This window comes from Periplaneta americana, chromosome 5 (assembly GCF_040183065.1).
Source record: "Periplaneta americana isolate PAMFEO1 chromosome 5, P.americana_PAMFEO1_priV1, whole genome shotgun sequence".
In the NCBI taxonomy this organism is placed as follows: Eukaryota; Metazoa; Arthropoda; class Insecta; order Blattodea; family Blattidae; genus Periplaneta; species Periplaneta americana.
The window spans coordinates 93,027,118-93,054,520 of record NC_091121.1 but is presented as its reverse complement, the minus strand read 5'-3'; the positions used below and the strand labels follow the sequence as shown (position 1 = coordinate 93,054,520).

Genomic DNA, 27,403 nt, shown 5'->3' with positions numbered 1-27,403 from the left:
AAAACTTCACCTCTTTAAGAGTGCTTAATTATACTTAATTATATGCATTTTACAAATTGACATTACGAATTTAATTTAATTTTTTTTAGAGAATTTTCCATATAAATTTATTTACGTACTTGTTTCAGAATACAATACTCTATACAGACATTAAACATGCCATCATGAATACAATTTCTAATCGAAAAGTATACCATAATAGTAATAATAATAGTATTATTAAAATAATTATGTAGTTATTATTATTATTATTATTATTATTATTATTATTCAAATATTAATGTATTAAATACTTTGTCGAACATTATTTCAAAATTCTTAATGGAGACTGAGTATTTACAAACTGTCAAACTTTCTCATTATGTGGTCTGTAAGAGACGTTAGGCCACACTTAAAACGACATAAGAAAAAAATACAAATACAGCAAGCACATCATGTCTTTGAAAAGGAGACACCTTCCTTTTTCTGTTTAAATCGATCCTGACACAGATGGAACGTAACAGCGTAATCATTTCGGAGCAAAAAATTTAATTAATGAGGATCTTCATTTAGCACTAAATAATAATGATTATGCTGATGCAATAATAACAGTGACCGATTTGTTATGCAGTAAGTATCTATACTATAACATACAATGACAGTCCTGATGAAATTCTGAACTGTTGTTTCTTCAGGGTTAGGGAACCGAACCGAGTACGTGACATTGCACATGTACGTCACGAAAGTTATCATTATCATTTTTACCCAACCGTTTGTTAAAGGACAATCTCCAATGCGTGAAGTTTAAGTTTACGCAAATACAAGACCTTAATAAAGATCCAAGCTAACTAGTTGTTGTTTATTAATATTTAATATTATGGAAAGTGTGGCTTATTCATATCTTGAGCAAATTATCCTTAAAATTTTACTGTATTCGAAATTTGGAAACTAGATGTTAGAAATTGCTGCTATTTTATCATATAATGAAAATAATTTCAATATTAATTTATTTAGTTGGAAGAGATAATAGACTAGACCTTTAGAAATTTTATCCGAACAAATGTAATATTTTAAATTCTCCTCAGAACAAAAAGTTACATTAGTTCGGAATTTCTGCACATTTAAAGGACAGAACTAAAATTCTTTCAATAATTTATTATCGTAATACAGTGCTGTCTTAAACTGACTGAGCATATTGGGAATTAAATCAATGGCTTTCCCAAAACACGCTATAAAATGTTTAGTATATATATATATATATATATATTTTTTTTTTCTCGAAATGAAAAAAATGAGCATAGTTATATTAAACTCTTTTGATTGAAGTATCTCAAAGAATAACCCCCTGAAATTAATGACATTACTTACCGTTTACTCTATATAAATTCAGTATATATAATAGTACAATGCGTGGCGACTAGATTTTGAAAAGAAAATCAACACATTAATCTGATTGAAATTGTTGCTTTTATTGTTTCAGCCTTAAATTTATTATTTTTCGTCCATAATGATTTGTAAGTGAGAAAACTGTTTCCACCCTACATTACTTACTATAGGCCTACACAAGCGAAAAAGTAAATTCAACAACGAATGATTCACCTTTGAAAGTAACGTTTGAGTATGTTATGCCACTCTTCTCTCAGACACGGGTCTGAATCACCTTTTTTCATTTAAATCATATTTAACAGATTTTACATGTTTTGAATCAGTCTTTTCAGAGTCTTTAGCTGAATCAAATTAAATAGTTTTAGTGACTGAAATGTATGCATATATTTTTCTATGTTTCCACTCACTCATAAAACATATTGACTCTCTGTATATGTAGTTTCTTTTACGGGCTTTCCTTCTACTAATGGCTTTATTTGTATTGCATGAAACATTTATTTCATACGCTTTATTTTATCAACTGAAATTCAAGCTGTTTTCTAGTTTCATTTGCACTTATGCTTTAAATATTTTGTGGTTGAACTGCATAAAAATGAGCCACTGCAAAGAACAGGGTACCCTCTTCTGTGACATAAAATTTCAGTCCATCATAGAGTATTATGATTCGATCGACACATTTTCTTTTATTTAACTTTGTATAGATATTTGGCATCTAACCGGACAATTGTTCCAGGCTAAATGCCACAATTTTCTTTACGTTTGTTAGTTCGTAGGTTTTGTCATATATGTTTTACAAAGATTTTCCTGGGCTCCGCTATTCTAACACTGAGAAGAAATTCATTTTTGAGATGAAGAAACCTTTGAGGTGAAATTCAGTACAATCAGTGATGGTAATATGTGACCATGATGCTAGGAAAGATGGACTTTGAAGCGAGCGACAAATAGACGATATATTTTTGTTTCTTGTGGAGTAAATATATGAATATATGAGACTGAAAGACGCCACTCTAGGAACTTCTATTACCCTTGATCGTATCTGAGCTAACGAACCTAGAGTCCAGTTGTTGTAAATACTGTTACCAGTCGGTCATTTAGGACGATTTCGATTTGTTTGTGAATATCGGAAAATTATATTTAGAAGTATTCTATTTTTCTGCAGTGCAATATTAACATATAACATGAGCCTGGCATTATATTGCTGAGCATATAGTGCGAACTTACATTAAATCAAATAAAATATTACTGTTAACTGTTACAGGTTTTCCTTCGCTCGGAATGATGTCTCTGGAGCCTTTACATATTCCAGAAGTCAAACTCTTGCAGGGAGGCGACGGCCCTGTCTCACTCAACGCTTCAATGGTGGACGTCAAGGTCACCGGACTTTCCAAAGTCACCATAATTTGTAACAAGTGCGTTTCATAATGACGATGACTGAGTGCAGGCATTGACCATAACTAATTTCGTGTCATAATATTATGGACTTACAATATTACAAGGCGACCAGGAAAAATCTTATGGATGATACACACGTGCATCCCGACGTTCGTAGAATTTTCTTTACATTGTAATTAGTTCTTGAATTTTAAAGTGGATGACAAATGGCTTTTAAATATTTCCAGATGCAATCTTTCGACTGTCGTTAAACAATAGCACGGATCTCCGAATTGTAACTCTCTACCGGATAGAATTCTATCATTCTTATAATGCATCGCACTTAGCCTAATGTGAACACATTCTATATAACACTAAGCCTAGTAACCACAACCTTAACTTCATCAACAAAATTAGTCCCTTATCAGTGAAATGAAAGCAAATGGCTGCACTTCAATATAACTACTTCTATTGACTGAACCCAGCCGTAGCTCAGCTGTCGACTTCTTTTAAATGCCAAGGGTTTGTTTCCGTCTTATTCCGTGAGACTTGTAACTGGTATATAAAGCATATTTTCTATTATGTTTCCCCTGTCGTTTAGAATTCACCATTGTTTGATATCGTCATATTATTTCATCGTCGCTGAGTGACCTTTATACAGTAGTTGAGTTGGAACGCTAAAGAAGGGATAGAAACTAGAATTCGAAACTAATTAGTTATTTAAACTGGGAAGCTTTGAAATGAAGGTCCTATATGTTATATGTATGTTTCGTTTCTATTGACTTATTGTTTCCATTGTATTATGATTATCTCTTTCAATTTTTAAATACCACATTTGGTGTATATATAATATTCTTTGTATCGTAGTTTCACTCCTGGTTGAGTGTTAGGGAAGGCCTAAGGCCTTAACTCTGCCGAGTTAAATAAAACCATTATTATTATTATTATTATTATTATTATTATTATTATTATTATTATTATTTTAAACGTAAATTTTTAATATTAAAATATTGTATAATATATATACCATTCTGAGTGCCAGGTTTCTACAGCTTGTCATAGATGTAGCAATATCCAACCTTTCTGAAGCTGTTGGTGCAGTCCAGGGAAGAAGCTCTTGGTAATAGAGACAACAGATATAAGTTACACCTTTTCCCTGGCTTTCATGATAATGAAGTCTACGTGTAGCTCCGAAACGCTGGAGATCTGCAAATCTATGACACTGTGTAAAAACCCAACTCTCTCTGCACCACGCAGAACAATTTGAATATCTGAATTCGCAGTATACACTATTTATTTCCTAGCTTTATTTAAATAAAGTGAAAGAGATTGGAACAAAGGTAGAACGAAAATGACAGGATAGCTTGTAGTACTTGAAGGAAACCTAACCAAATCTACTCCATATCCGCACTTTCCACTAGAAATCTTGTAGAATCTTCCGGAAGTTCAACTTTTTATAATCTGTAGTGAGGTGCCGTCACCTCGACTGACTGTGCTAGTGTTCTACGATTCAGACAGAGACATCTGAAAGAAAGTGTGAAGCTCTGTTCTTTACCATTTGTCTTGATATTATCCTCCACCTTGGAAGACGATATTACGCAGTAGGAAGTTGAAAGTTTAACTTATTGGATGTTCTTAGGAAGAAAGTGGAGTGAAAGTACTCTGAGGAAAAAGATACGGGGTGTGTTACAGACGGAATTCATCCTTGTATCTTTGTCTTCATGACCTTTGTACGATTGTAGCATTACGAGTGAACAGATTTGATAATGCATAATAAACACCTAGTCTAGTGAAAGATGAGGAAGTGCAGCGCATGTCGTGAGAGCTGTAATTAGGACCTCTACTCTGGGCGGGAAGCTTCCCCATTCTTATTGGTTTGCATATTTAGAGTTATTTTATTTTTATAACAATTTTCTAATGTTCAGACTAAATTAAAAATCGAATCTGACTTTTCCCAGGATACACAAGTATCCAGAATTGGTGGCAACAAAATTGTGTTTCTTTGTGTGCTATATTTTTCTATGCGTTCGTTCGTTTGTGTCAAATGTTTTTCTAATTAAACTTCATATATTCAATGCAGATAGGTCTCGCAAGCAGGGAATACGTAGGGAAAGAATGCGAATGAAACAATGCGATAAGGAAGAGCGGGTAGTTTGTTCCATTGCATGTGAATACGTGTCTTGTACCGCTCGGTATCGTTATTTCATTCGTAAACATATGTTGCGCGTTTAATTAGCTTCGAATTGTTTTCTTGCTATGTTCTTTATTTCCACAGCGATGTCCTCATTTCTTCATTTCTTCATTTCTTGGAAGAAACAGTATTTCCATCGGCTCGCACCCCTCGCCCTCTTGGCGTGCCTACATACACACGTCAAAACAGACAGCAACGCCACCATTGCTTTTCGGTAATCGTTTCTTGCGCGAGTTATACCTGTCAATTGAGACTACAGTGAATCACAATTTTGAAAGAGTGCTCTATTGACATAATAATAAATATAACAACATAATAAAATATTAATAAAAATAATAGGATGCTGATTCATGTACAATGTTAGAGATAAATGTCTTTTAATTCTTAAATTTTGTTTGTGTGTGCAGAGTGAACTTCGAGACGTATGGCTTTACAACAGAACTGCAAATTCCACGATTAAGGATAGAGGGTGTGTACACTTTGAACGGTAAAATTCTGGTACTCCCCTTGACTGGACATGGCGATGCATGGCTGGAGCCAGGTGAGTGAAATTAATATTTAATTCATATGAATAATCAGTAAGTGATATTGTGATTTTCTTTGACATGTTTGCCTTTCTTAATGACACAGTATCTAACGAATAGCGAACTTTGCACACCAACGACGTAGATTCAAATCCTAATTCGAAATAGACTTAATATTGTTGGTAATGGTGCTGTTGGAGATGAAGTTCTCAACTTACTTCTCTGTTTCCTGTTAGCTTTCTAATAGTTCCACATAGTCATCGCATTGAGATAGTCCTACAAGGAGTTTCCGGTCTCGTTTTTTTTCCTTTCCCCCCCCCCTTTTCCTTTCTCTTTTTCTGTTTTCTGTTTTCTGCTTTCTTAGACTAGTACGTACACAACACCCATTCCCAAGGCGGGACTCGAACCCACAACCTTTCGGACCAAGCGATAGAGACATGCCGTGCCCCTACCGCTTGAGCCATCCAGACTGGCGTTGTTGGTTAACATAGGCGTAATAACATAAAATTCTCTCGTGGAAAGAAAAAGATGAGTCAAATTAGCTCAATCAATAGAGTTTCTCTGTAGAGCTGAAATGCTCAGATATAATCTTGTTGGAGACAAACACATTTTGTCTCCATTGTGATAAATCAAAATGTTTTGACGTCCACTTAGCCTCTTATCAAGTGACTAAATATTATTTTTTGCTCGACCATACTATAAAACGCTCATTACATGTGACGTAACTGTATCTTAATGACATACATTAAAGTACTGCTATTCATTATGTTACTGCCAATTGAACTTACTCGATATTGATTAATATCGTACGCGCAACATCCCGCAAGCCTTGAGAACACCTCTACTGCATTTTCTTATTGCATGGTCAAAAATTACCTTGAATTTGAAGGGTAATATAGAGAATTTCATTTAATAGGAAAACTCATATGTGGTACAAAGTTTCCTCGAATAGCTATGTAACTTTGTACCACCATTAAATGTCAAAACTCACCTATTTAAATATTATTTTTATGTTTATTATGTCTGAATCAATAAAATAAGTACTTTTCTTAAATAATTTACTTTTAAACATCAATTTCAATAGACACTATTTTAGATAAGTATAAAAATATGATAGAAGTGGTACAGCTCGATTCAGCGTTGGTTGTTTGGCTAGTGAGGGAGCTGTGTGTTGCGTCATAAGAAATAAATTTGTTCACAAATGTGCATAGGAGGAGAAGAGGAAAGAGGAAGAATGAAAATAATATCTATGCTCGAAGCCGAGGGACACTCATGTCAAGAAAATGTAAGTCATCATGACATTGTTTAGTAGTGGTTAGATGTAGTGGTTAGTAACGGGATGTGTGGAAGAATATTGTGTTTTATGATGGCGTGTACCGCGACATGATAAGAAAGAAGTGTTCGGCGTTATGACTGCGCCGGCTGACCTGTAGTGATTAGTAACTTGCTCTTAATCTATCTACTTTTTGCAGGGGCCAAAATCTGAATCAAGCTGTACAAAGTTGCCCCAAATGATTGTATTATTCTGCTACACATGTGAGTAAAACATTTATTCATCGTAGATAAGACAGAGAAAACTCAAAACTAGAGGAAAATGGATCTATACTGACTTCATCGAACACTAATATGGAAAACAGGAGCCTTTGAGTCATCTGTCTGAAGGAGGAAACGTCCGACGTACCACAAGGCCGCGTGATCCTCTCTAAGCATCTATTACATTGCGCGATGACTGGCATTACTACGAGACTTGGGGCGGGAAATGATACAGGAAGCGGAAACTTTGCAGACAGATGAATAATGTAACGAAAAGAAGATGTAAATAAGTGCAATTCAGCACGATGTTTTACGAAAAAAACAATTTATACACAATATCATTACGTGTAATGAGAAACGATATTCCGCATTTAATTCTACAGAATGAGAAACTTAAAACAAGGTCACTGTGCACAACTACGTACAGAATATAAATTAAAACGCAATTAGCCCTCTTCATTAATCCCATTCTACTCTTACAAAATCGATTGGAAATAAGCTGAATAACGATTCGTTCGAAATGTGAGGACTTGTTTCTTAAACTTTATTTTTGAAGAAGCCTCACAGATAAAAAAAACACATGTATACAAATCCGGGGAACGTTTAGGCTACAAACATTTACTGACATTTCGTTCAGTGAAAAATGAACGCCTGTGAATCGCGAGACCTGTGACATGTTGCCGAGCGTATAGCCAGCCCAAACCGCCGACTTCAATTCTTGTGACTTTTATTGGTGGGAAATATTAAACGGCAGAATGAGTAAGTCAATTTCGCACATCGAGGTAGAATTTAAAAATATTCGCCACAAATTTCCATCAATTTCTGAGAACAAATTGCGCCGAGTCAACGGGAACTTTATTCGTAGATGTCAGCAGTGCAGCCATACATAAACCGAGGGGAAAAAGTGAATATATGTAACAATTACGATATTGAGAAATGCTATGGTCTGTAATTTTATTGTACAGTGATTATTAATTTAATTTTATAATAATACATAAAACCAATAATACAGTTGTATTTTATGCTCGGTTAACCGGTTATTATTTTTTTTAACATTTTAAAGTCAGCAAATGAGTCAGAAAAACAAAATGAGAAGTTATTTGCAATAGGCATCAAAGTCCACACCTGTGGAGTAATGGTTAGCGCGTCTGGTCGCGAAACCAAGTGGCCCGGGTTCGATTTCCGGTCGGGGCAAGTTACCTGGTTGAGGTTTTTTCCAGGGTTTTCCCTCAACCCAATATGAGCAAATTCTGGGTAATTATCGGTGCTGGACCTCGGACTCATTTCACCGGCATTATCACCGTCTCATTCAGGCGCTAAATAACCTAAGATGTTGATAAAGCGTCGTAAAATAACCTACTAAAAATAGACATCAAAGAAATTTGCAATCAACAGTAAACCAACGAGAAGGTAGTTAAAAGAAGTCATTAGATGCTGAAGGTTATCAGTGACGTACCTAAACAAAATACAAAAAATAATTAAATGGAACTTCATAACACTTTTTAATTACTTTAATCACATCAGGTTTATGGGTAAGATACATAAAAATAACACTTATTGCGTAATTTTTATAATAATGATCTTGATTATGATGCATTCTCCTATAACCAATAAATACTCAAGTCAAAAGTTTTCGCCGTATGGACAGAGAACATCTACGACAATGTCCATCCCTGAAGTTCACTGTGAATGTGATCGCTATTAGGAAACTAGAGACCTAATGGGGCAGTGATAATATAACAGTATCATTATACCATGCCATTAGAAGGAGAAAAAGAGTTTATCGCCATTTAAAATGCTCCAATACCAGCATGTGTGTGTGTGTGTGTATATATATATATATATATATATATGTACTTACATCATAAGCCAATCAGAGAAAGTCAGTGATTAAGATAGGTATATATTATTGACAATGATTCGAAGTCGGAACTTATTTTACCATAAGACAAGTGAAGTAAGTAAAGTAGTAACCTATACCCCATGTAGGAATGGCCCATGAGGCAATTTGTATAAAGGGTTGATTACATAGAATACAAAATAATAAGAAGAAACGTTGTTCTACTGGCATTAGATTTGAAATAAATTCAAACTACATTTCATTCGGTGTACGTAGCCTATATTTAAAAAAAATAACCGGTCGTTCGGTTGGGTAGGCGGAAACTGCACACCGCTTTTCGAGGGACCCACTAATCCTACCTGGATCCTGCACACTGATTCACGAGGGTTTTAGTAATCTTACCCGGAAACTGCACAATTTACAAAATATGTTTCTTTTGCATTTTCAATTTAATATGCTAATGTCCACCAGATGTCATGCTCACCGCGTTCTCTAATAATTTTCATATTGTTCAGACAAGCTATAAATTTTCGCTATGCATTTTCTAACAAACACCTCCACATTACTTCATAGTTTTTCAATTCCTTGCTTTTATAAAGTTTACAGTAATCGTATAATAATAATAATAATAATAATCCGTGGCGCTACAGCCCGTGAAGGGCCTAGACCGACGAGCCGGCTGCTGGCCTCACGCCCACATGTCGAAGCAGAGGTGGACGATCATCCAACCAGAATGGAGGTATCGTGTGGTTAGCACGATGATCCCCCCAGCCGTTATAGCAACCGGATTTCGCTACCTATCGTAGCTCCCCAAGTGCATCACGATGCTGGGTGGGCACCGGTCCCATACACTGGCCGAAATTTCATGAGAAAATTTCTTCCCCCACGAGGACTCGAACCAGCGCGCATTCCGTAACGCGAGTCCTAGGCGGGATGCCTTAGACCGCGACGCCACGGCGCGGGACACAGTAGTCGTATACCAGTATTAAATTTCCCCGTTCACTTTCCGATGTTAACAAACGCTCCATTTCGAACAAAATTAAAACAGTTTGGTAAATTAAAACTATGTATAGTATTTAAAGCAGATAGAAGACATTTTGGTGTGCAGTTTCCATATGGCGTAATCCAGGTAGAAAATGTTGGTGTGCAGTTCCTATATGACCAAAATCCAGGTAGAAAATTTTGGTGTGCAGTTTCCAACGCCCGGTTTGGTTATTAAAGAAAATAACCGGTTATCAGGTTAAACCGGCAAGCAAAAATAACCAGTAATTAACCAGTTCAATCTATGAAAATAACCGGTTATTTTTGCCCATCCCTAGCTCAGTGTCAACTACGCACGGAAAACAGCTGGGCACAGAGGGCTCGACCGTGAGAAAGCGGGCCGCGAAATGTTCGCACCATTTACCTCAATTCACTCCGTAGATCTAATTTTAAGACATATTTTTCAGTCACTATATCGTCCAACTCGATTGAATTCGATTCCTTATTTCCAAATAATCTTCAATGATTTTTCAGAGGACTTGGATATTATGGCTTACGTTGATGTAACCAGGAGGGAGGAGGATGGAGTCCAGTTCTTCAAAATAAACAAAGTTGGCGTCCAATTCACGATTGGGAAGCTAGCTCTAAGACTTAATAACCTATACAACGGCCTCAAGACTTTGGGTATGTTTTTGTACAAAAATTAGTTTTAGTCTGTGAACTGAAGTTAATACATTAGCTTGTTGCAATGTGTTTTGTTAGTGATATTGGATATAAGTTAATTACACACGAATATAATTTATGTATAAGTTAAGCCAACTGGTAAATACGGCATTGGTAACAGCAGATGCATCAGTAAAAATTGTGAGAAATTCGATATATTTCATTATACTGTACAGTAGTTGCACAGAAGTTTCAATTTATAAAATTTGAATTTTACCGATAAAATGTCAATGTTACCGATAAAATTTTAATTTATTTCTATTAATAAAATTCTTAACGACAAATATACATTTTATAATTTTCTACATTATTGAACAATTTCATTGTTTCCTTATTTACTTTCTTGAATTTCCTTCAAGTTCAGATGCAGTTTAAAGCCAGGTTACATCTAGTAATTTTTAACTGCACGGTGCAATTAATTTCCGTTTACTTTCTTCCCGTTTTCTGTATATTTATCATCCGCCATAACTTTATTATTTTGTTACATATATTTTTTCATTTTTCATGATATTATGTTTAATAGATCTCAGGCTTGCTTGTTGTTCACTTTCAACTTGCATGTGTCCATTAATTTAGTTTTTCCCGGGACAGTCTTCCAAGTGTCCCGCTTTCATGCGATGATGATTTGCCAATGTATTTTACGTTTTGTTGTGTTTTAGCTTGTAGTTTACTGTACAATTATAATTGTGAATACTAGGAATACTAGTGTATTCTTCACCTGACATAATTAGGAACATTAAATCCAGACGTTTGAAATGGGCTGGGCATGTAGCACATATGGGCGAATCCAGAAATGCATATAAGGTGTTAGTTGGGAGACCGGAGGGAAAAAGACTTTTGGGAAGGCCGAGACGTAGATGGGAGGATAGTATTAAAATGGATTTGAGGGTAGTGGGATATGATGATAGAGAGTGGATTAATCTTGCACAGGATAAGGACCGATAGTGGGCTAATGTGAGGGCGGCAATGAACCTGTGGGTTCCTTAAAAGCCAGTAAGTAAGTAAGTAAGTAAGTAAGTAAGTAAGTAAGTAAGTAAGTAAGTAAGTAAGTAAGTAAGTAAGTAAGTAAGTAAGTAAGTAAGGAAGTAAGTAAGTAAGGAAGCGCCATTTGTAAGACCACGAAGAACTATTTGGTTTATAATATTTTTCTTTTATTGTAATATGTCAGTAGTGGGTGGTAGCACTAGTACGTTTTTCAGTTGTCGATCCGATTGTAAATTATGCTGTGGAAGGTGTTTTTCCATAGTAAACTCTTTATGACCCAATAAAAAAATAAAATAGAGTGAAGGCCTTGCTCATTGCCCACCCGTTATGTCGAAGTGAAGTTTCGAAAATATTATCAATGATTATTTATTTTATTTCACACCAAATATTTATGTAACGTAATGGTTCCCAAAGTGGGGGTCATGACGCTTTGGAGGTCGCGAGTTTATTTATAGAATAAAGCCAAAAATATCTTATTAACGTACAGCTGTCAAAAGAAAAAGTGGCCGCTCTCCTGAAACAAATTTCCCTTCGGGTATCTTCGCTACAATTCGGAGACAGGCGATGTTACATGTTGTTGGACCACGTTGCCTGATATCTACAGTTATAATTGAAGTATTCTATGTGCTATTCGATAGCGTAATGGTAGCATTCAGGCCTCTTATTCATGAGGTCCTGCGTGTCTACTACAACCTCGTGCTTTTTATGTTCTTTTTTGTTTTGTTTTTGAGAGAGACAAACTATACATAATGGCTCCTTTCTCTTTTACGATTATTTTAGTAATTAACATCAGGTTCATTAATATATTATGCCATGACTTTATCATTATGATATCGTGGCTGCAAATGGAAATAAAAAATATTTTATTCTCAATAAAAATATCTTTCGTGGCATAAACAAAACAAATTTACTGGCGTCGGCCTTAAAACATTCGAACAATTAAGCGTTCAAAAAACAAAACAAAAAGCCACAATTCAATATTTAGTCTATCTTCCTCTTATCTCGATCATCTTGCAGTCGAGTGGGCATGGAATTGACTAGTCTTTGCAAATAGCGACTGTTCTTAGACACGATATTCCAGGCATTCTGAACATACATACATAAGTGTTCTGTCCATGGGCAGGTCTTTCATTGCAAACCCAGCAATATCCAATCTTTCCTATTTTCTGCCTTCCTCTTAGCCTCCGCATATGATCCACATATCCTAATGTCGTCTATTATTCTTTTCAACCAGAGACCCAACCAATTACTTTTTATCTTTCTAATCAGTTTCAGCATCATTCTTTCTTCACTCACTTTTTCAAACACAATTTTATTTCTTATTCTGTCTGTCCACTTCACACGCACCATTCTTCTCCACATCCACATTTCAAATGCTTCAATTCGTTTCTCTTCATTTCGTCGTAATGTCCATGTTCCTTCCCCATACAATGCCACACTCCACACAAAGTACTTCACTAGTCTCTTCTTCAGTTGTTTTTCCAGATGTCCGCAGAAGATCCTTCTTCTTCTATTAAAAGCTTCCTTTGTTCATGTTTGCAGTTTTTCTTGGGAAGGATAGGCCTAAATGCGGTAACATCCCGTTGCTTTCCGCACGCCACTATCTTTTTCGCATCTTATTAGATTATTAGATCATTAGAGGAGAGTGGATTTGACTAATTGGGCCCTCAGGACTTCACCGAAAGTCAGGGCAAGGGTTAAATATTAATTCTATCAGGATGTTTGACCCGATCAGAGACCGGGAAATCTCAATTAGCCTTTGCCCCCCGCATCCTGTACTAGCTTCTACGAATCATCAGAAAATCTTAGAGTGTGATTGGGCCAATTTTTCCGAAAATGTTTCCACACTTTTGCCCTCGTAGCTCAGCTGACGAACGTCGGAATTTAGATGTCAACGTCTCAGGTTCAATTCCTCGTTACTCCTTTTAATTTTATTGTGGTTCAAGATAGTATAATGTAATAATACAAAAAGAAAAACTAATAGCAGTATTATGCAACTGGATTTTTCCAAACCAAATTTTAAATTTATGTTATTTATATCGCTAAAGAACGATTACAATATAAATAACTTGAATATTATTTATACAGCATCACTAAAGAACAATAACAGAATACAAATGATGAATATAGTTTTTTTTAGTTAATATAAGATATTATATAATACGTAGGCCTATTTAATTATCTAAATAAAATAACATATTTTACAAAGAAAGATGTTTATTTGTGTTATAATAATTACAGATTATTTATATTGCGAAAGAACAATAACAATATAAATAACTTGAATATTATTTTATAATGCTAATGAAGGAAAACAGAATATAAATGATAACTTGAATATTATTTATATCGCTAAAGAATGATAACAATATAAAAAACGTGAATATTATTCATATCGGAATTTCACAGGTTTATTACAGATTTATTTAAGAAATTGTAGAAGAATAGTCATTAGTTACAGTGTCCTATTTATTCTTCTTGGAGCCAAGTTTGTAACTTTTAAAAGTGTGGTTACTATGTTGAAGTGTATGTGTTGCAACGGATGCTTGATTTGTTATGTATGTGAGTTAGTTATGGGATGCTTGATGTCGTCGCAATGTCGTAATTATAGTTTGATTGTGTTTGTGTGACTATTGTGTATTAATTTATGATGTATGGTACGGAAAGCTGCATATTTGTGTTACAGAAGTGTTACGTATGTGTGTTGTTAATGTTTTTGTATGTTTCAAATTGATACCTGATATTTGTTTTGCAATCGCAATGCCTAATTTACGGATTGTGTATGTTTTGTTTACATCGCGTAAGCTAATTTAATTTTCTTTTCCATTTCTCTTTATGCTTATCTTTTTTTTTGTGTATAAAACTATAGCCCTAACATACATATGTAAAATAGGGCTAACCCCCATTGGAGATACAATAATTATTATTATTCATATCGTTATAAAACGATAACAGAATACAAATGATGACTTGCATTTTATTCATATCTCTAAAGAACGATAACAAATTATAAATAATGTGATATCCATAAAGAACGATAACTGGATATAAATGATAATTTGAATATCATTTACATCGCTAAAGAACGATTAAAAAATAAAATGGAAACTTGAAGAAGGCCCGAACCCACAACCTTTGAATCATTAAACAAGCACTCTACCGCTGGTCTACGAGGCGCAGATGTGGAACATTTTCATTGTTCCGGAACTGCTTGTACAAGCACATGCATCGTGTAACATCGCCGCGACCCGAAGTGGACTTTGAAAATATTCGCTGTTCACGAGTGCGGCCACTTTTTTTTTTTTTTGACAACTGTACATTAGTTTCGAATTTAGAAATGTAGACATAAACATCGTTGAATGTAAATATCAAGAAAGTTCAAGAAAAAATAATTAATGAAATAAACATGCCCGTTCTTCAGAAGGTAGCTTCTCAAATCTGAACTCTATAGTCGACACACACACACAATGATAATTTTAAGTTCAAATAGATTTCTTGCTTTTGTTGTGAGCTAATCATAGACGAGAAACTTACTTGGTATAAATATAGGGTTACAAATATTACAAACAAATTTAAGAGCTTCTTTTAATAGCTTGAGGTATTTTACCATTCTTCGAAATCTGGTCCACGCTGTGCGAAGAAATGTCTTAGTTTCAACATTTTATCAGTAGGTATAGGCCTATATGTCGATAAGTTTATTCATTTTAATTTAATTTAATTTTATTTTTTTATTTATTTTTTTTTTCAGACAGCTGAACACAACTGTCGAAAAGCAGATTCAGTATCCGTTTGTGACTGTCATAATTGTTTTGAATTTCTTTCAGAAATACTCAAAAAGCTGTTGTTTAAAACTGCGCAAACTTTGTTGCTTGTCCGCAAAAACAAACTCAATATTTGCCGTAGTAAAATTTTTCATGAGTTTCTTAATCAACTGTAATGAATAAAAGTCTTTTGTCAAACGATGTCAACCAGAAATCAAGTTTCCTTATAAATTCATCAATTTTATCTGTGGCTGTTATTATGCTAACATCTCGGCCTTGCAAGCTACTATTCAAAATGTGTTCGAAAAATATATCAGCAAGAAAGGTTTTTCTTAGGAGCCAAAGAGAGATGGAAAATAGATCTGCACATCTCATCTTGCAAGTACCGCTACGTCAGAAGTTGGGCGGTATCCACTGGTTTTGAGTAAAATGTATAGATTTACAGGGATTTGTATTTTTCGAATGTGGTTAGGGCCTAAGTACTGGTACGGTAGTGGAAGGTCGCAAGCAAATGTCTTTCCCAAAAGTGAGTCGCGCCTTCAAAAAGTTTGGGAATCACTGCTTTAGATGATCAAGTCAGTTTTATTTCAATTGTGAAGATATACAAGTCCTTTTTTCTTTCGGAAGATATTCTAAATATTGGTTATCATTCTCCTGAATCGAACACTAAACATACACACATATACAGTATATATGTACGCGCATGTGTTTTTGTGTGTTTATGTGTAACGGAGATAAAGGCCTACATGTCAAACATTCCATGCACCTATTAATAGAAAAATAAGTTTATAATAAATTTAATATTTGCTGCGACAAACTCGTGCTTCAGAAAATGTTATAATTGAAATATTATAATAAATTCCAGCCTGCTGAGGTCTATGTGGTAAAGGTGATTTCATTTCTTTACAGAGGACAGCACGAACGAGTACTTGAACAAGAATTGGCGCCCAGTGGCGGACTCCTTGAAGCCCATCCTGTCTCGCACTGTGTCAGATATTCTCTTAGATATTCTCAGCAAAGTGTTCGACAACATACCGGCTAAATATTTCCTCGGCGACCTTGAAAACACACCTCTATAAACAAGAAGTTCGTATGAGTGTTTCATTTTGTTAAGAAAGTGACACCCATTTTCATGATTATCTGTGATTGTACAGAACTGTGAAGTTATAAGAATTGCCATTAAATATGCCACTTGTTATTAAAGCTGAATACATTGAAAAATTCAATTACAATCGACCTACAATGCAAGTGATGAACTGGATCATCACCAGACAGCGGATTTTCGGTCCCGATACTAAACGTTAGGTGCAAGGAGATCATTGAATTTAATGCTACACTCCTTCCGTACTCCAAGGGAGGCGACAGAGACTGAAAATCCGCTATCTGAATTCATCATCATCATTAAATCCCGTACGGATTAGACCATTGTACCTGTTCCATCTCGGTTTCTGTTAATTCCAACGTTTCGTCGGTCTGTCTGAATTACATTTTACCTTCGGTGTGTGATCTAGAAGGTACTGTGTTTTATGTGGATGCATTCTTATCACATAATCATACCAATTATTCGTGTAGTTATCAACGGTGGTGACGATGTTTTGCATGTGTAGCTTATTGCGGATGTCTTCTTTTCGTTTCCGGTCGAGGAGTGAACATCCAGACAGTGGTCTCAGAAGTCTCATCTATGCCGCTTCTAATCTTTTCGTCTGTAATGACATATTTCAATCCATATGATCATCATGATGTGATCAGTGTTTCGTAAAATTTCAAGGTAGTTACTTTTCGGAGTTTCTTAAGAAGAATCCTTGTAGTTATGTCTCTTAATTATTGGTTATGCAGCTAGTTTCTTAATCAAAATCCTTAAAAAAGCACGAGAAGAATTGTATCCCAAATAACCGAATGAATTAACGTGTTTTAATATCTGATTGCTTGTTACAACTTTTGTTCTGATGAAAATTTTTCCTGCAAAGTAGAGTTGAACAACGATCGAGAAAGCAAGACTAACAGCGCCCGCAAAGCCGAAAACCTGCACGACAGTATTATCTATGTAGTTGTCTGCTTGTGAGTTAATCAAGTGAACGTCCAAGACATCGGGAGTGCTGAACTATCGAACGTCAAGCAGCCTTGAATCGTCACAGTTGTTTATACCAGACTAAACTTTCATCAGTTTTGGCAACTGTTATTGGACCGCAATCGAACTCTCAACCTCGAGCACAGAAGACTGCGCTACCCAGGCCGACCCCCGGTATGTGTGTGTGTGTGTGTGTGTGTATGTGTGTGTGTATGTGTGTGTGTGTATATATATATATATATATATATATATATATATATATATATATACACACACACACACACACACACACACACAAACAATCAAATAGCCTACTTGAAATATCATCTCTACCTTTCAGTGTATAAAATTCCGTTCCCCAATCTTTATTTAATTACTAGGCCCTTATTAAAAGGCTAGGATTTTTTTTCTCGTATGTTTGAGATCAAGTGTACAATCTCAAGTAAAAAAAAAAAACATTAACGCTTTATTTAACGTTATATTTTATGTTTCTTAGAAATGCAAAATTATTTGAAATTTTTTTATATTGGTGACACCAGTGATTATATAGAATGGACACAGCAAATTTTTTTGTTCTGTTTTTCTGTGCTCATGCGCTCCGTCGGCATTTCAAGAGCTAGGGATTAGTGTAATCGAGCACATGCCAGAGTCCGTGGAATGTGGATACCCAGAGTACGGCAATCCTTGCGCCGGAAATGCCGACAAACCAGCCATTGTTATTCCAGCGTGCGCTGTTTGCCATACAGTAAATACAATTGTCTAAGAAATTAATGTAGCCTAAATTAGAATCAAATGTATTTTTAATTTTAAGCGCTACGGATAATGGCCTAAATTGAGTTTTATTTTAAATGTTCCTATCCCAAACGCAGAATAAATATGGGAAATGCCTATTAGTATTCGGTTGAGAAGATTTTGTCATCTAGTTTGCTGTCAAAAAATCTGAAAGTTAGAATTTATAAAACAGTTATATTACCGGTTGTTCTGTATGGTTGTGAAACTTGGACTCTCACTTTGAGAGAGGAACAGAGATTAAGGATGTTTGAGAATAAGATTCTTAGGAAAATATTTGGGGCTAAGAGAGATGAAGTTACAGGAGAATGGAGGACGTTACACAACGCAGAACTGCACGCATTGTTTTCTTCACCTGACATGATTAGGAACATTGAATCCAGACGTTTGAGATGGGCAGCGCATGTAGCACGTATGGGCGAATCCAGAAATGCATATAGAGTGCACAGAATAGGAACCGATGACGGGCTTATGTGAGGCGGCAATGAACCTGCGGGGTTGCTTAAAAACTATTTGTAAGTAAGTTCCTATCCCAAGCGTGTTTAGATCATACGTAAACGGTTTAGAGTGGATGTGGAGGTAAAAGGAGTATTAGCAGATTATTATATCAATGTACATTTCAGTGTATATTTATTAAAAGTGTTACAGTTGTAATATGGACTGAACATTTCATTTTCACAGTCTTTTTTTTATCAAGAAGAATGTTGGCACTCCTTCATATGTTAAAACTTAGAGGGACATATCAACGGACATATTCAACAGTTGAGCCGAGCAGAATATTAGCTTATTTATATAAAAATAACACCTGCTGAACTTGACTACACTTTTGAAATATTCACAACACTAAAAACTTTGTCATCGTAATAATATGAACAAAACAGCTGATAAATACACTGGAAAAAGAAATGAACTATGGATAATTTGACGGTCATACTAGTAGGCCTACAACTTTTTGTTTCCACCGTTTCAAGCTTATGGCTCAGGGTTGGTTGAGACCAAGAGGACTTAATATATATATATATATATATATATATATATATATATATATATATATAGTACTCTTGGTTGAGACATGATTCAAAAATCGCCTGCCTTGTTGCATAATCCAGTAACGGCTTTGCTTCCAATAAATTCAAGTTAACAGCTTTTCCTTATTTCTCAGTGATAATTATTTTTATATTTTATACTAGCTGTACCCGTGCGCTCCTCTGCACTTGTTAGAAATAAATATAAAGTAATTACATAATTAAAATAGGACATCTGGTCCAGGGAACATTCGTGTTTGATAGAAGGATAAATCGTTTAATGTCACTTAATTTAAATTGTATTTAAATAATTAAAATGCGGTCATTTTGGTCCAGAGACCACTCATTTAGTGCAATGATAATCCCTTTAACATATTTCTTAATTATTATTACATGCAAATAATTAAAATATGATCATTTGCTTCAGAGAACATCCGTTTTTGGAACAATTTGGTTCCATCAAAATTTTGCTTGGAATGAAACGTATCGGAAATCATTTTTAAAGAAACTTTCTTTTGTTATGCAACATTTTTCACAAAAATCAATAATAAGCGAGATATTTCGGTTTATTTAATTCAGACCCCCTTATAACCTTCCTTTTAAATAAAGTATTTTGAATGCCATATAGCCTAACCTAAAATCTAAGTTACAACGAACTTAATTTATATTTCAATTTTCATATACTGTAAATCGGTTCAGCCATTATCGCGTGAAAAGGTAACAAACATCCAGACAGACAGACAGACATACAAACAAAAATTTCAAAAAACCGATTTTCGGTTTCAGGATGGTTAATTATATACATGTTAACACCAATTATTTTTGGAAAATCGAAAATTACCAGAAAAATTTTGGCTACAGATTTATTATTACTATAGATAACATTATATTATATTATATTATATTATATTATATTATATTATATTATATTATATTATATTATATTATACTATATTATATTATAATACATTACAAAATTATGTATCAAATTCATTTAATATATTTTATATACAATATAATAGGTGTATGGTTTTATTTCTCATAGGAGTTTTGTTTTTCCATTTTCAGTGCTATCAAATCTTTACATATTTTAATTGTTGATGGGGGTCAACGTCTCAACTCTCATTATAAGGAACTCTAGAGTCTAGACATTACAGATAATGACGGATTTATTATTTCATCGGTAAAATTTATTCTATTTGAGTAGGCCTACATAATGTACCTAGATGTATTAATTGTATGTCTAACAATTCCGCTGTGTCGACTGCTAGCTGATGTGATGTCAGCGCCAACTCTAGAGAAAAAGCAGACTCTCACTCTCAAGGAGGTTCAGCTGGTTTGAAGGTAATTGAAATCAGTCACTGCTACATTACAGGTACCGATGCGCAGTGTTCATACTTATAACTCCCTATACGCTGGTGACACGTGGGGCAAGTGTGGGTCTCGAAATACATCCAGAACCTGAGCAGATATACAGTAATTGAGGGAATTTGGTAGTAGTATTATTTGAGGCATATTATAATGCTTGTAGAGGCGGCCGTATGAAAGTTCAGGGATTGGCAACATTGGGCTACAGTAACGCCTCAATACGGTGACTTGACTTAAAAATCTGACCACCCTGGTCTATAAGATTTTATGGAATGTGGATTTCAATAAAATAGGTATGTTTAGTTGATTTCGGAGAACTGTCAGGGTTGTCGACTATGCTAGACTTCATGGGAAAAATTAATGGTAATTTTATCGGCTTAGATGCATGATAGGTATCGCCAGCCTATTTGATAATATCGATTCATATTCTTATCTGGAAATGTATATTATCGATTGTTATTCTAATATAGCCAACTTAACAAAATTAATTCATTTTTTGATATATTTCAGTAATACTGTACCATGACGAATAGAACGTTATTCGTTATGACTGTACGTAATGTCAAACTTTATATACGTTAAATGTATTTACGTACTTACACACGGAACAGACTGAGCAAATTTTTTCCTGGATCTTGTAGTGTGTAAATACCCACCATGGTGACATGTAAATAAACAAAACTTTGGTTCTCAATTATTCAAACAATATGTATCGATAATTTCATTCATCGAACTGCTACTTCCATTGACCTTTTTTATAGAAGATATAGTAATTGGCGGTACCTATAATACATCTTTTCCATTTTATCCATACTTGTAAGTTAATATGTTACGGTTGTATTTGCATGTGTTATGCACCGAAAGTAGTAATTGTAGCTTAATACCTAAGAAAAATACCTTTAGAGAGATGGTACATTTTGTTTCCTGTAATATGTGAGTATGAGGACATCATATTTTTTTCTCGTTTCTTAAATGTTGCGGAGTTCAAGAATAATTACTAATCATTTTCATAAATGTGATATGATAAATACCCTAATATTCAAATTAGATAACTTCTTTATTTTATTACTGAACAATTTTTATTCTGGCAGAAATGTAGGTTAAGTTATAATTTTGGTCAAAAATATATAAGAAAAGAAAAACCACCTAGGAGTCTACTTTTTGCACCGTACTTTTAGTTCTGCAGAATGACACAATACCACTAGTTTCGGACACAATTATGTATAAAATAAAATTATCTTCTTGAAATTGTTTCGAAACTTCTATAGTGGGATGCCAAGTAACAAAGTTATTCTATAGACTACCTTTTTTATTAGGCTTATTTATACAAATAAGCTAAACATTGGTTGAAACTCTAACCTATCCTGAGTCCTTGCTCTAATTCACTGCCTTGCAAAAAACCTGTTTTTTTTTTCATAGAAAGCCCATTTAAATGTGGAAGAATTAAATTTTCTTTTACTGTATCATCACAGAATTATAAAAGAATAATTTCCACACTGATTCTGAGCTTTAACAATGCTTACATAGATGTAATGTAACGTTACAAAAAATGGCATTATTTATAACCTCATTCCTTGCCTCATTGTTTTCGAACCCTAGCGTGCTAGAACTTAAAAGCATTGTTGTGAGGTATTGTTGCGTTATCGATGTTCAGCGTTAATGTGGACATTCTCTGAAGAAGTTTAAGAGAGAAGTACACATAAGGATGCCTCTAAGCCCTGAGGATTTGGCGATAGCAGTCGTACTTTCAATAAAATTATTGAAGGCCGTAGCTATCTCTACGTTGCACAGTGGTCCAGAATGCAAATTTAGCGGGACAAACAAATAACTTTTCAGCTACCTAACAGATTTTTATGAAATTTTACACAGTAGTTGCAGGTAGCATATATGTTTTGTATACCAGTTCTCGTTACGTTGGTATAAGGGGAACTACCCCTTATATGGGGGTGCAATTAGACAAAATTAGTAACTTTTCTCCCATCTCAATGAGTTTTATGAAATTTTACACAGTGGTTACAAGTAGCATATATGTTTTATATACAAACTCTGATTACGTTGGTATAAGGGAAACTACCCCTTTTAGGGGTCGCAATTAGACAAAATTAGTAACTTTTCTCATAAGTGACAGATTTTTATGAAATTTTACACAATAGTTACGGGTAGCATATATGTTTTGTATACAAGCTCCCATTACGTTGGTATAAAGGGAACTACCCCTTATATGGGGCGCAATTAGACAAAATCAGTAACTTTTCTCCTATCTTTTATGAAACTTTACACAGTTGTTACAGGTAGCATATATGTTTTATATACAAACTCTGATTACGTTGGTATAAGGGAAACTACCCCTTATAAGGGGCGCAATTAGACAAAATTAGTAACTTTTCTCCTATCTATCATATTTTTATGAAATTTTACACATTAGTTACGGGTAGCATATATGTTTTGTACACAAGCTCTCATTACGTTGCTCTAAGGGGAACTACTCCTTATAGGGGGGCGCAATTAGACAAAATTAGTAACTTTTCTTTTATCTAACATATTTTTATGAAATTATACACAGCAGTTACGGTAGCATATATGTTTTGTATACAAGCTCTCATTACGTTGGTATAAAGGGAACTACCCCTTATAGGGGGCGCAATTAGACAAAATTAGTAACTTTTCTCCTATTTAACATAATTTTATGACATTTTACACAGCAGTTACAGGTAGCATGTATGTTTTGTATACAAGCTCTCATTACGTTGGTCTAAGTGGAACTACCCCTTATAGGGGGGCGCAATTAGACAAAATTAGTAACTTTTCTCCTATCTAACAGATATTTATGAAATTTTACACAGTAGTTACACATAGTACATTTGTTTTGTATACAAACTCTGATTATGTTGAAATAAGAGGAACTGCCCCTTACAGGGGGATGCATTTAAACAAAATTAGTAACTTTTCTTCTGTCTAACAGATTTTCATGAAAATTCATACAGTAGTTACAGGTAGTAAACTTGTTTTGTATACAAGCTCTAATTCTCTGGATTGTTTTTGTTTCGACCTCATACTTGCTATAATGGAAAAGCTTTCTTGGGCAGCCACGATTTTTTCCAAGGGTAAGTTTTCTCTAAATTTTCATTACTATCACGATGAGAACCTAATTTAATAAGTAGTTCGCTAAGACAATGTTCATTTCATTAAAAAGAAAACTCATATTCTTTATCCTCTTGCTCTCCAACGATAAATTATCTTATGGGAAAAATGTATCATTTTAGGTAATGTTGCACTTTTTGGGCACTCGGGAAGCTTATTTGATACATAATTAACAAGCTGCAACCTAGAATTCCTTAAATTTTACTTCGGAAGCAGATTAATTTCACAGATATTTAAATAACTGTAATCGAGAAAAATTGCACTCCTACACCTGGAAAGAAGAGTGCGCATAGTTTATTACTTCCGCAAATCTGCGCACCTTAAGACTGCATTTAAAATAGAGTTAAATACTCGAGGAAGTGAAAAGGGTTTTTTTTTCTCTACCTTAGTCAAGTCTGCACTCAATGGTTACATTTATATTTTGTCCCGTGTCCATTCATGCTAATTTTACATGCTATAATAACATTAAATGTAACAAAAATAAACAGTGTTACATACCTAAAGAACTACTTGACATGTCGATACCAAATATGAATGGAATCGACCACTTACAACAGAGTTACAGCACAAAGAAAACGAGAGACTCGCGGCACTTGCTGAGTAAGAATGCTGGGTGGCGAAATGTGGCATGTTACCGGCTTCTTATCTCGCTATGCAGCCACCTCCGCTGATTAAGATTATCAATTGAGTGTTTCTCAGTTATATAGGAAAAATAATTTAAGGGTTTTATTTCTCTTTTTTACATGCCATTTTTCTACTTTTGTCCTCCTAAATATGGATTCTGGACCACTGTTTAACATAACAATTTCTTAGAAAAGAGGGAAATTTTACTGCAAATCTCCTCTTCCTTAATTTGAGGAACTCTCGATGTTATGAAGTGCACCACTTGCTTCTTTACATCAATAGTATTTGCTCGAGAAAGAAAACTTCCGTTGAAAAGGAATTCAAACATGTCCATTCGGTCACTATCTGACTCATGCCTGGCAACGTAAACATAAAAAATAGTTACCTTCCGCAGACCCACGCACATTAAGAGGGGTCTTATTACATAGATAAGGGTGTAATGAAGAATATTAAACAATCTTTAGCCCGAAAGAAAGGGGGTTATTTTTTTCCATCCTGTTGAATTTAGTTCTAAACTCGCTGAGACGCATTTTATCTCTTAATCCAAAAATGAATTGTATTATAGTGCTAGAATCAAAAGATATTGATAAAAAATAGTACATAATTTACCTGAAGGACCAGCAGCCATGATGACACTCAAATATTCACAATATACTACAGTAAGCACTTGCTATAAGAAAACGAAAAACCAACTGAAAGCGCTGACAATCAGCGACTGACGACTGTGTATATTTTGCTCCGTTTAACGGTGTTGTTATTGGTCTCTTATCTCCGCTGATTCTATTAAAAGGTACGTAGAAGAGCTACGCAACTATCTGGCTCCATTTCTACGTCAGTGTTTTACAATTTGAGCAGGTTGAATTTTAGGGCAAATGTCCCCGTAAAAGTGAGAAATAGACCACTGTGCGTTGGTGAGATCCTGGCTACGTCCCGCAGTAGTATCCTTCGAACTCAAAAACGTTTCCAGGAACTCAATATTCTTCAGTGGGAACCCAGATCAGGCCTTCCATGTTGCACTTCGGCCAGGGAAGGCGTTTCTTGAAGATGCAAGTCCTGCGAAACTGACATTTCCGTGTTATTGAGGCATGAAATCGCCTGATAAAAATCCACAATGCAACTGTAAGTGAGAATATACAGTAGTGAGGAAGAGGCTACGTGAGACAGACCTAGCCTCAAGGATATTTGCTACAAGCCCAGAGCTTAATCCAGAACACCGAATGTCTCGTCTACGATTTGCGCAAAAACATGATCACTGGATTGAGAAGCAGTGGAGCCAAGTGCTTTTCAATGACGAGTCTAGAATCTATCAAAGGTAACCAGACAGAAGGGAAAGGGTGTGGAGAAGGCCTGGAGAGTACTTTCCGCCTTGTACCTTCTCCAAAAGGACGAAAACTTTGCTTTTGTGCACGGCAACGTACGTCCCCATGCTGCTTGGTGTGTGACGGACTACCTCCAGAAGGTCGGCATTTCAACTTTGAATTGGCCAGAAAAGAGTCCCGACTTGGGCGCTGTTAAGCATGTGTGGGACATGCTTGGACGTCATATCCGGACCCGAGTTTTCACGATTCCAGTCGAAGTACGGGAGACACTATAGAAAGAATGTCAGGAAATACCACAGGAGGACATCCAGGCTTTGGTCAGAAGCAGTAATAAATGCAAGATGTGAGAATACTGGGTATTGATCGCAAAATGAACAATTTTGAAGTTTTGAAAGTATTGTTTCAAATTTATGATCAGTAAATTCTCTGTTTTCGTGTATGCCAAAACACGTCTATATGTTTTTTTTTCTAATTTTCAATAGGAACATTAAATTTATGTTAGCATTCGTAAGCTCTAAATATATGCGAAAATAATTTTAAATTTATATAGTTGAAACAAATTCAACTTTTCCACATTCAGAGATGGTTTTTATTGAAAAAACTGTCACCGTTATTTTTAGAGGGCAGTGTATTACTTCATACATTTCCGTTTTTACCTTTCTGATTTGACATTTTTTACATTACATACACAAAACTCGTCTCTTAGCGTGCGTAATAGCTGCCATAATAATAGCGTAATATTGTCGCTGCAAACATTGCTGGGATCCTTCAAGTTAAATTGTAAATAGCCGGACGTTTTTCTATTCACACAAAGAGCTTCTCAGTATCACACTTCATTTAAAAATTAGTTTATTTTACGTCAGATGGAAAAGTTCAATTTGTTACAGTAAGCTACGTATCTGATGATATTCACTTTTGTTTCCATAATTATGTTAACGCAATAACTATTTTATTGGTGTATGTATAATATTGGACAGTATATATATATAAAGTCCGTAATTTTGTTATTTCAGGTTTCTAAACTAATAAATCATTTGTGAAATATACGTAACTTGTAGTAAGATTGTAATTAACGAATCGATATAGAAAACCCATAATTTTCATAAACTTTCGATTCCTTGCTACCGAGATATTTCCATATACACTGTAGCAAACAATTCACACAGTGAGCTGGAAATATGTTTCTTTATGATTGCTGCAAACAAGTAGACATGAAACAACGCCCGAGTCTCTCTGCTTGGAAAAAAACAAAACGTTTCATCTGCTTCGGTTCACACGAGCGGAATGTCTGCGGAACGGCGAACGTGCGACTGCCGCACCATTTTCTATGAGACACTAATTTAAATGTAGCAGTTCACATAGGATGGAGAGTTTGAGGCAGCAGAACGTCTCCGCATGTCAGCCGCATCACCCATAGCGGAACGGACGTCGCACAGCGACCGCAAGTTTGCTATGGGTTATTTCTTTATATTGCATCAATCACACGAGCGGACGCGGCAGTTGGGCGGCGAGCATCCAGACGACATATTTTGGCTTGACTTGGCTTTTGCGAGAGCTGTTCATGTGCCTATACATGTCATGATTGCTCTAGTCCGACAGATGGCCTCGGTGACATCCGTGAATTCGATGCTGACAGTTAGACCATCCTGCCTCAGCCTCTGATAGAGCCGGCTCCCGTTTCGCGGGCGAGTAGCCTGATAAGCCCCAGGGACCGAAGCCCCAAGCTCTTCCTGCCATTGTCAGCTGATAGGATTTTAATATATTGACTATTTCATATAGGTGAATCTATATTTAGT

General features: G+C 35.1%; 1 protein-coding gene across 2 annotated transcripts in view; it reads left to right on the top strand.

Annotated features, from left to right (window-relative positions):
* LOC138700003 (circadian clock-controlled protein daywake-like) overlaps positions 1-16,476 on the top strand; it is a 56,291-nt gene extending 39,815 nt beyond the window's left edge. For both annotated transcript variants that reach the window (XM_069826270.1, XM_069826271.1), the window contains exons 3-6: positions 2,624-2,774; positions 5,335-5,468; positions 10,340-10,489; positions 16,183-16,476. In XM_069826270.1, coding sequence (XP_069682371.1) covers positions 2,624-2,774; positions 5,335-5,468; positions 10,340-10,489; positions 16,183-16,352 — 605 coding nt within the window. In that variant the 3' untranslated portion in view covers positions 16,353-16,476. The remainder of the gene's footprint in view (positions 1-2,623; positions 2,775-5,334; positions 5,469-10,339; positions 10,490-16,182) is intronic.
* Positions 16,477-27,403: the final 10,927 nt, after the last annotated feature.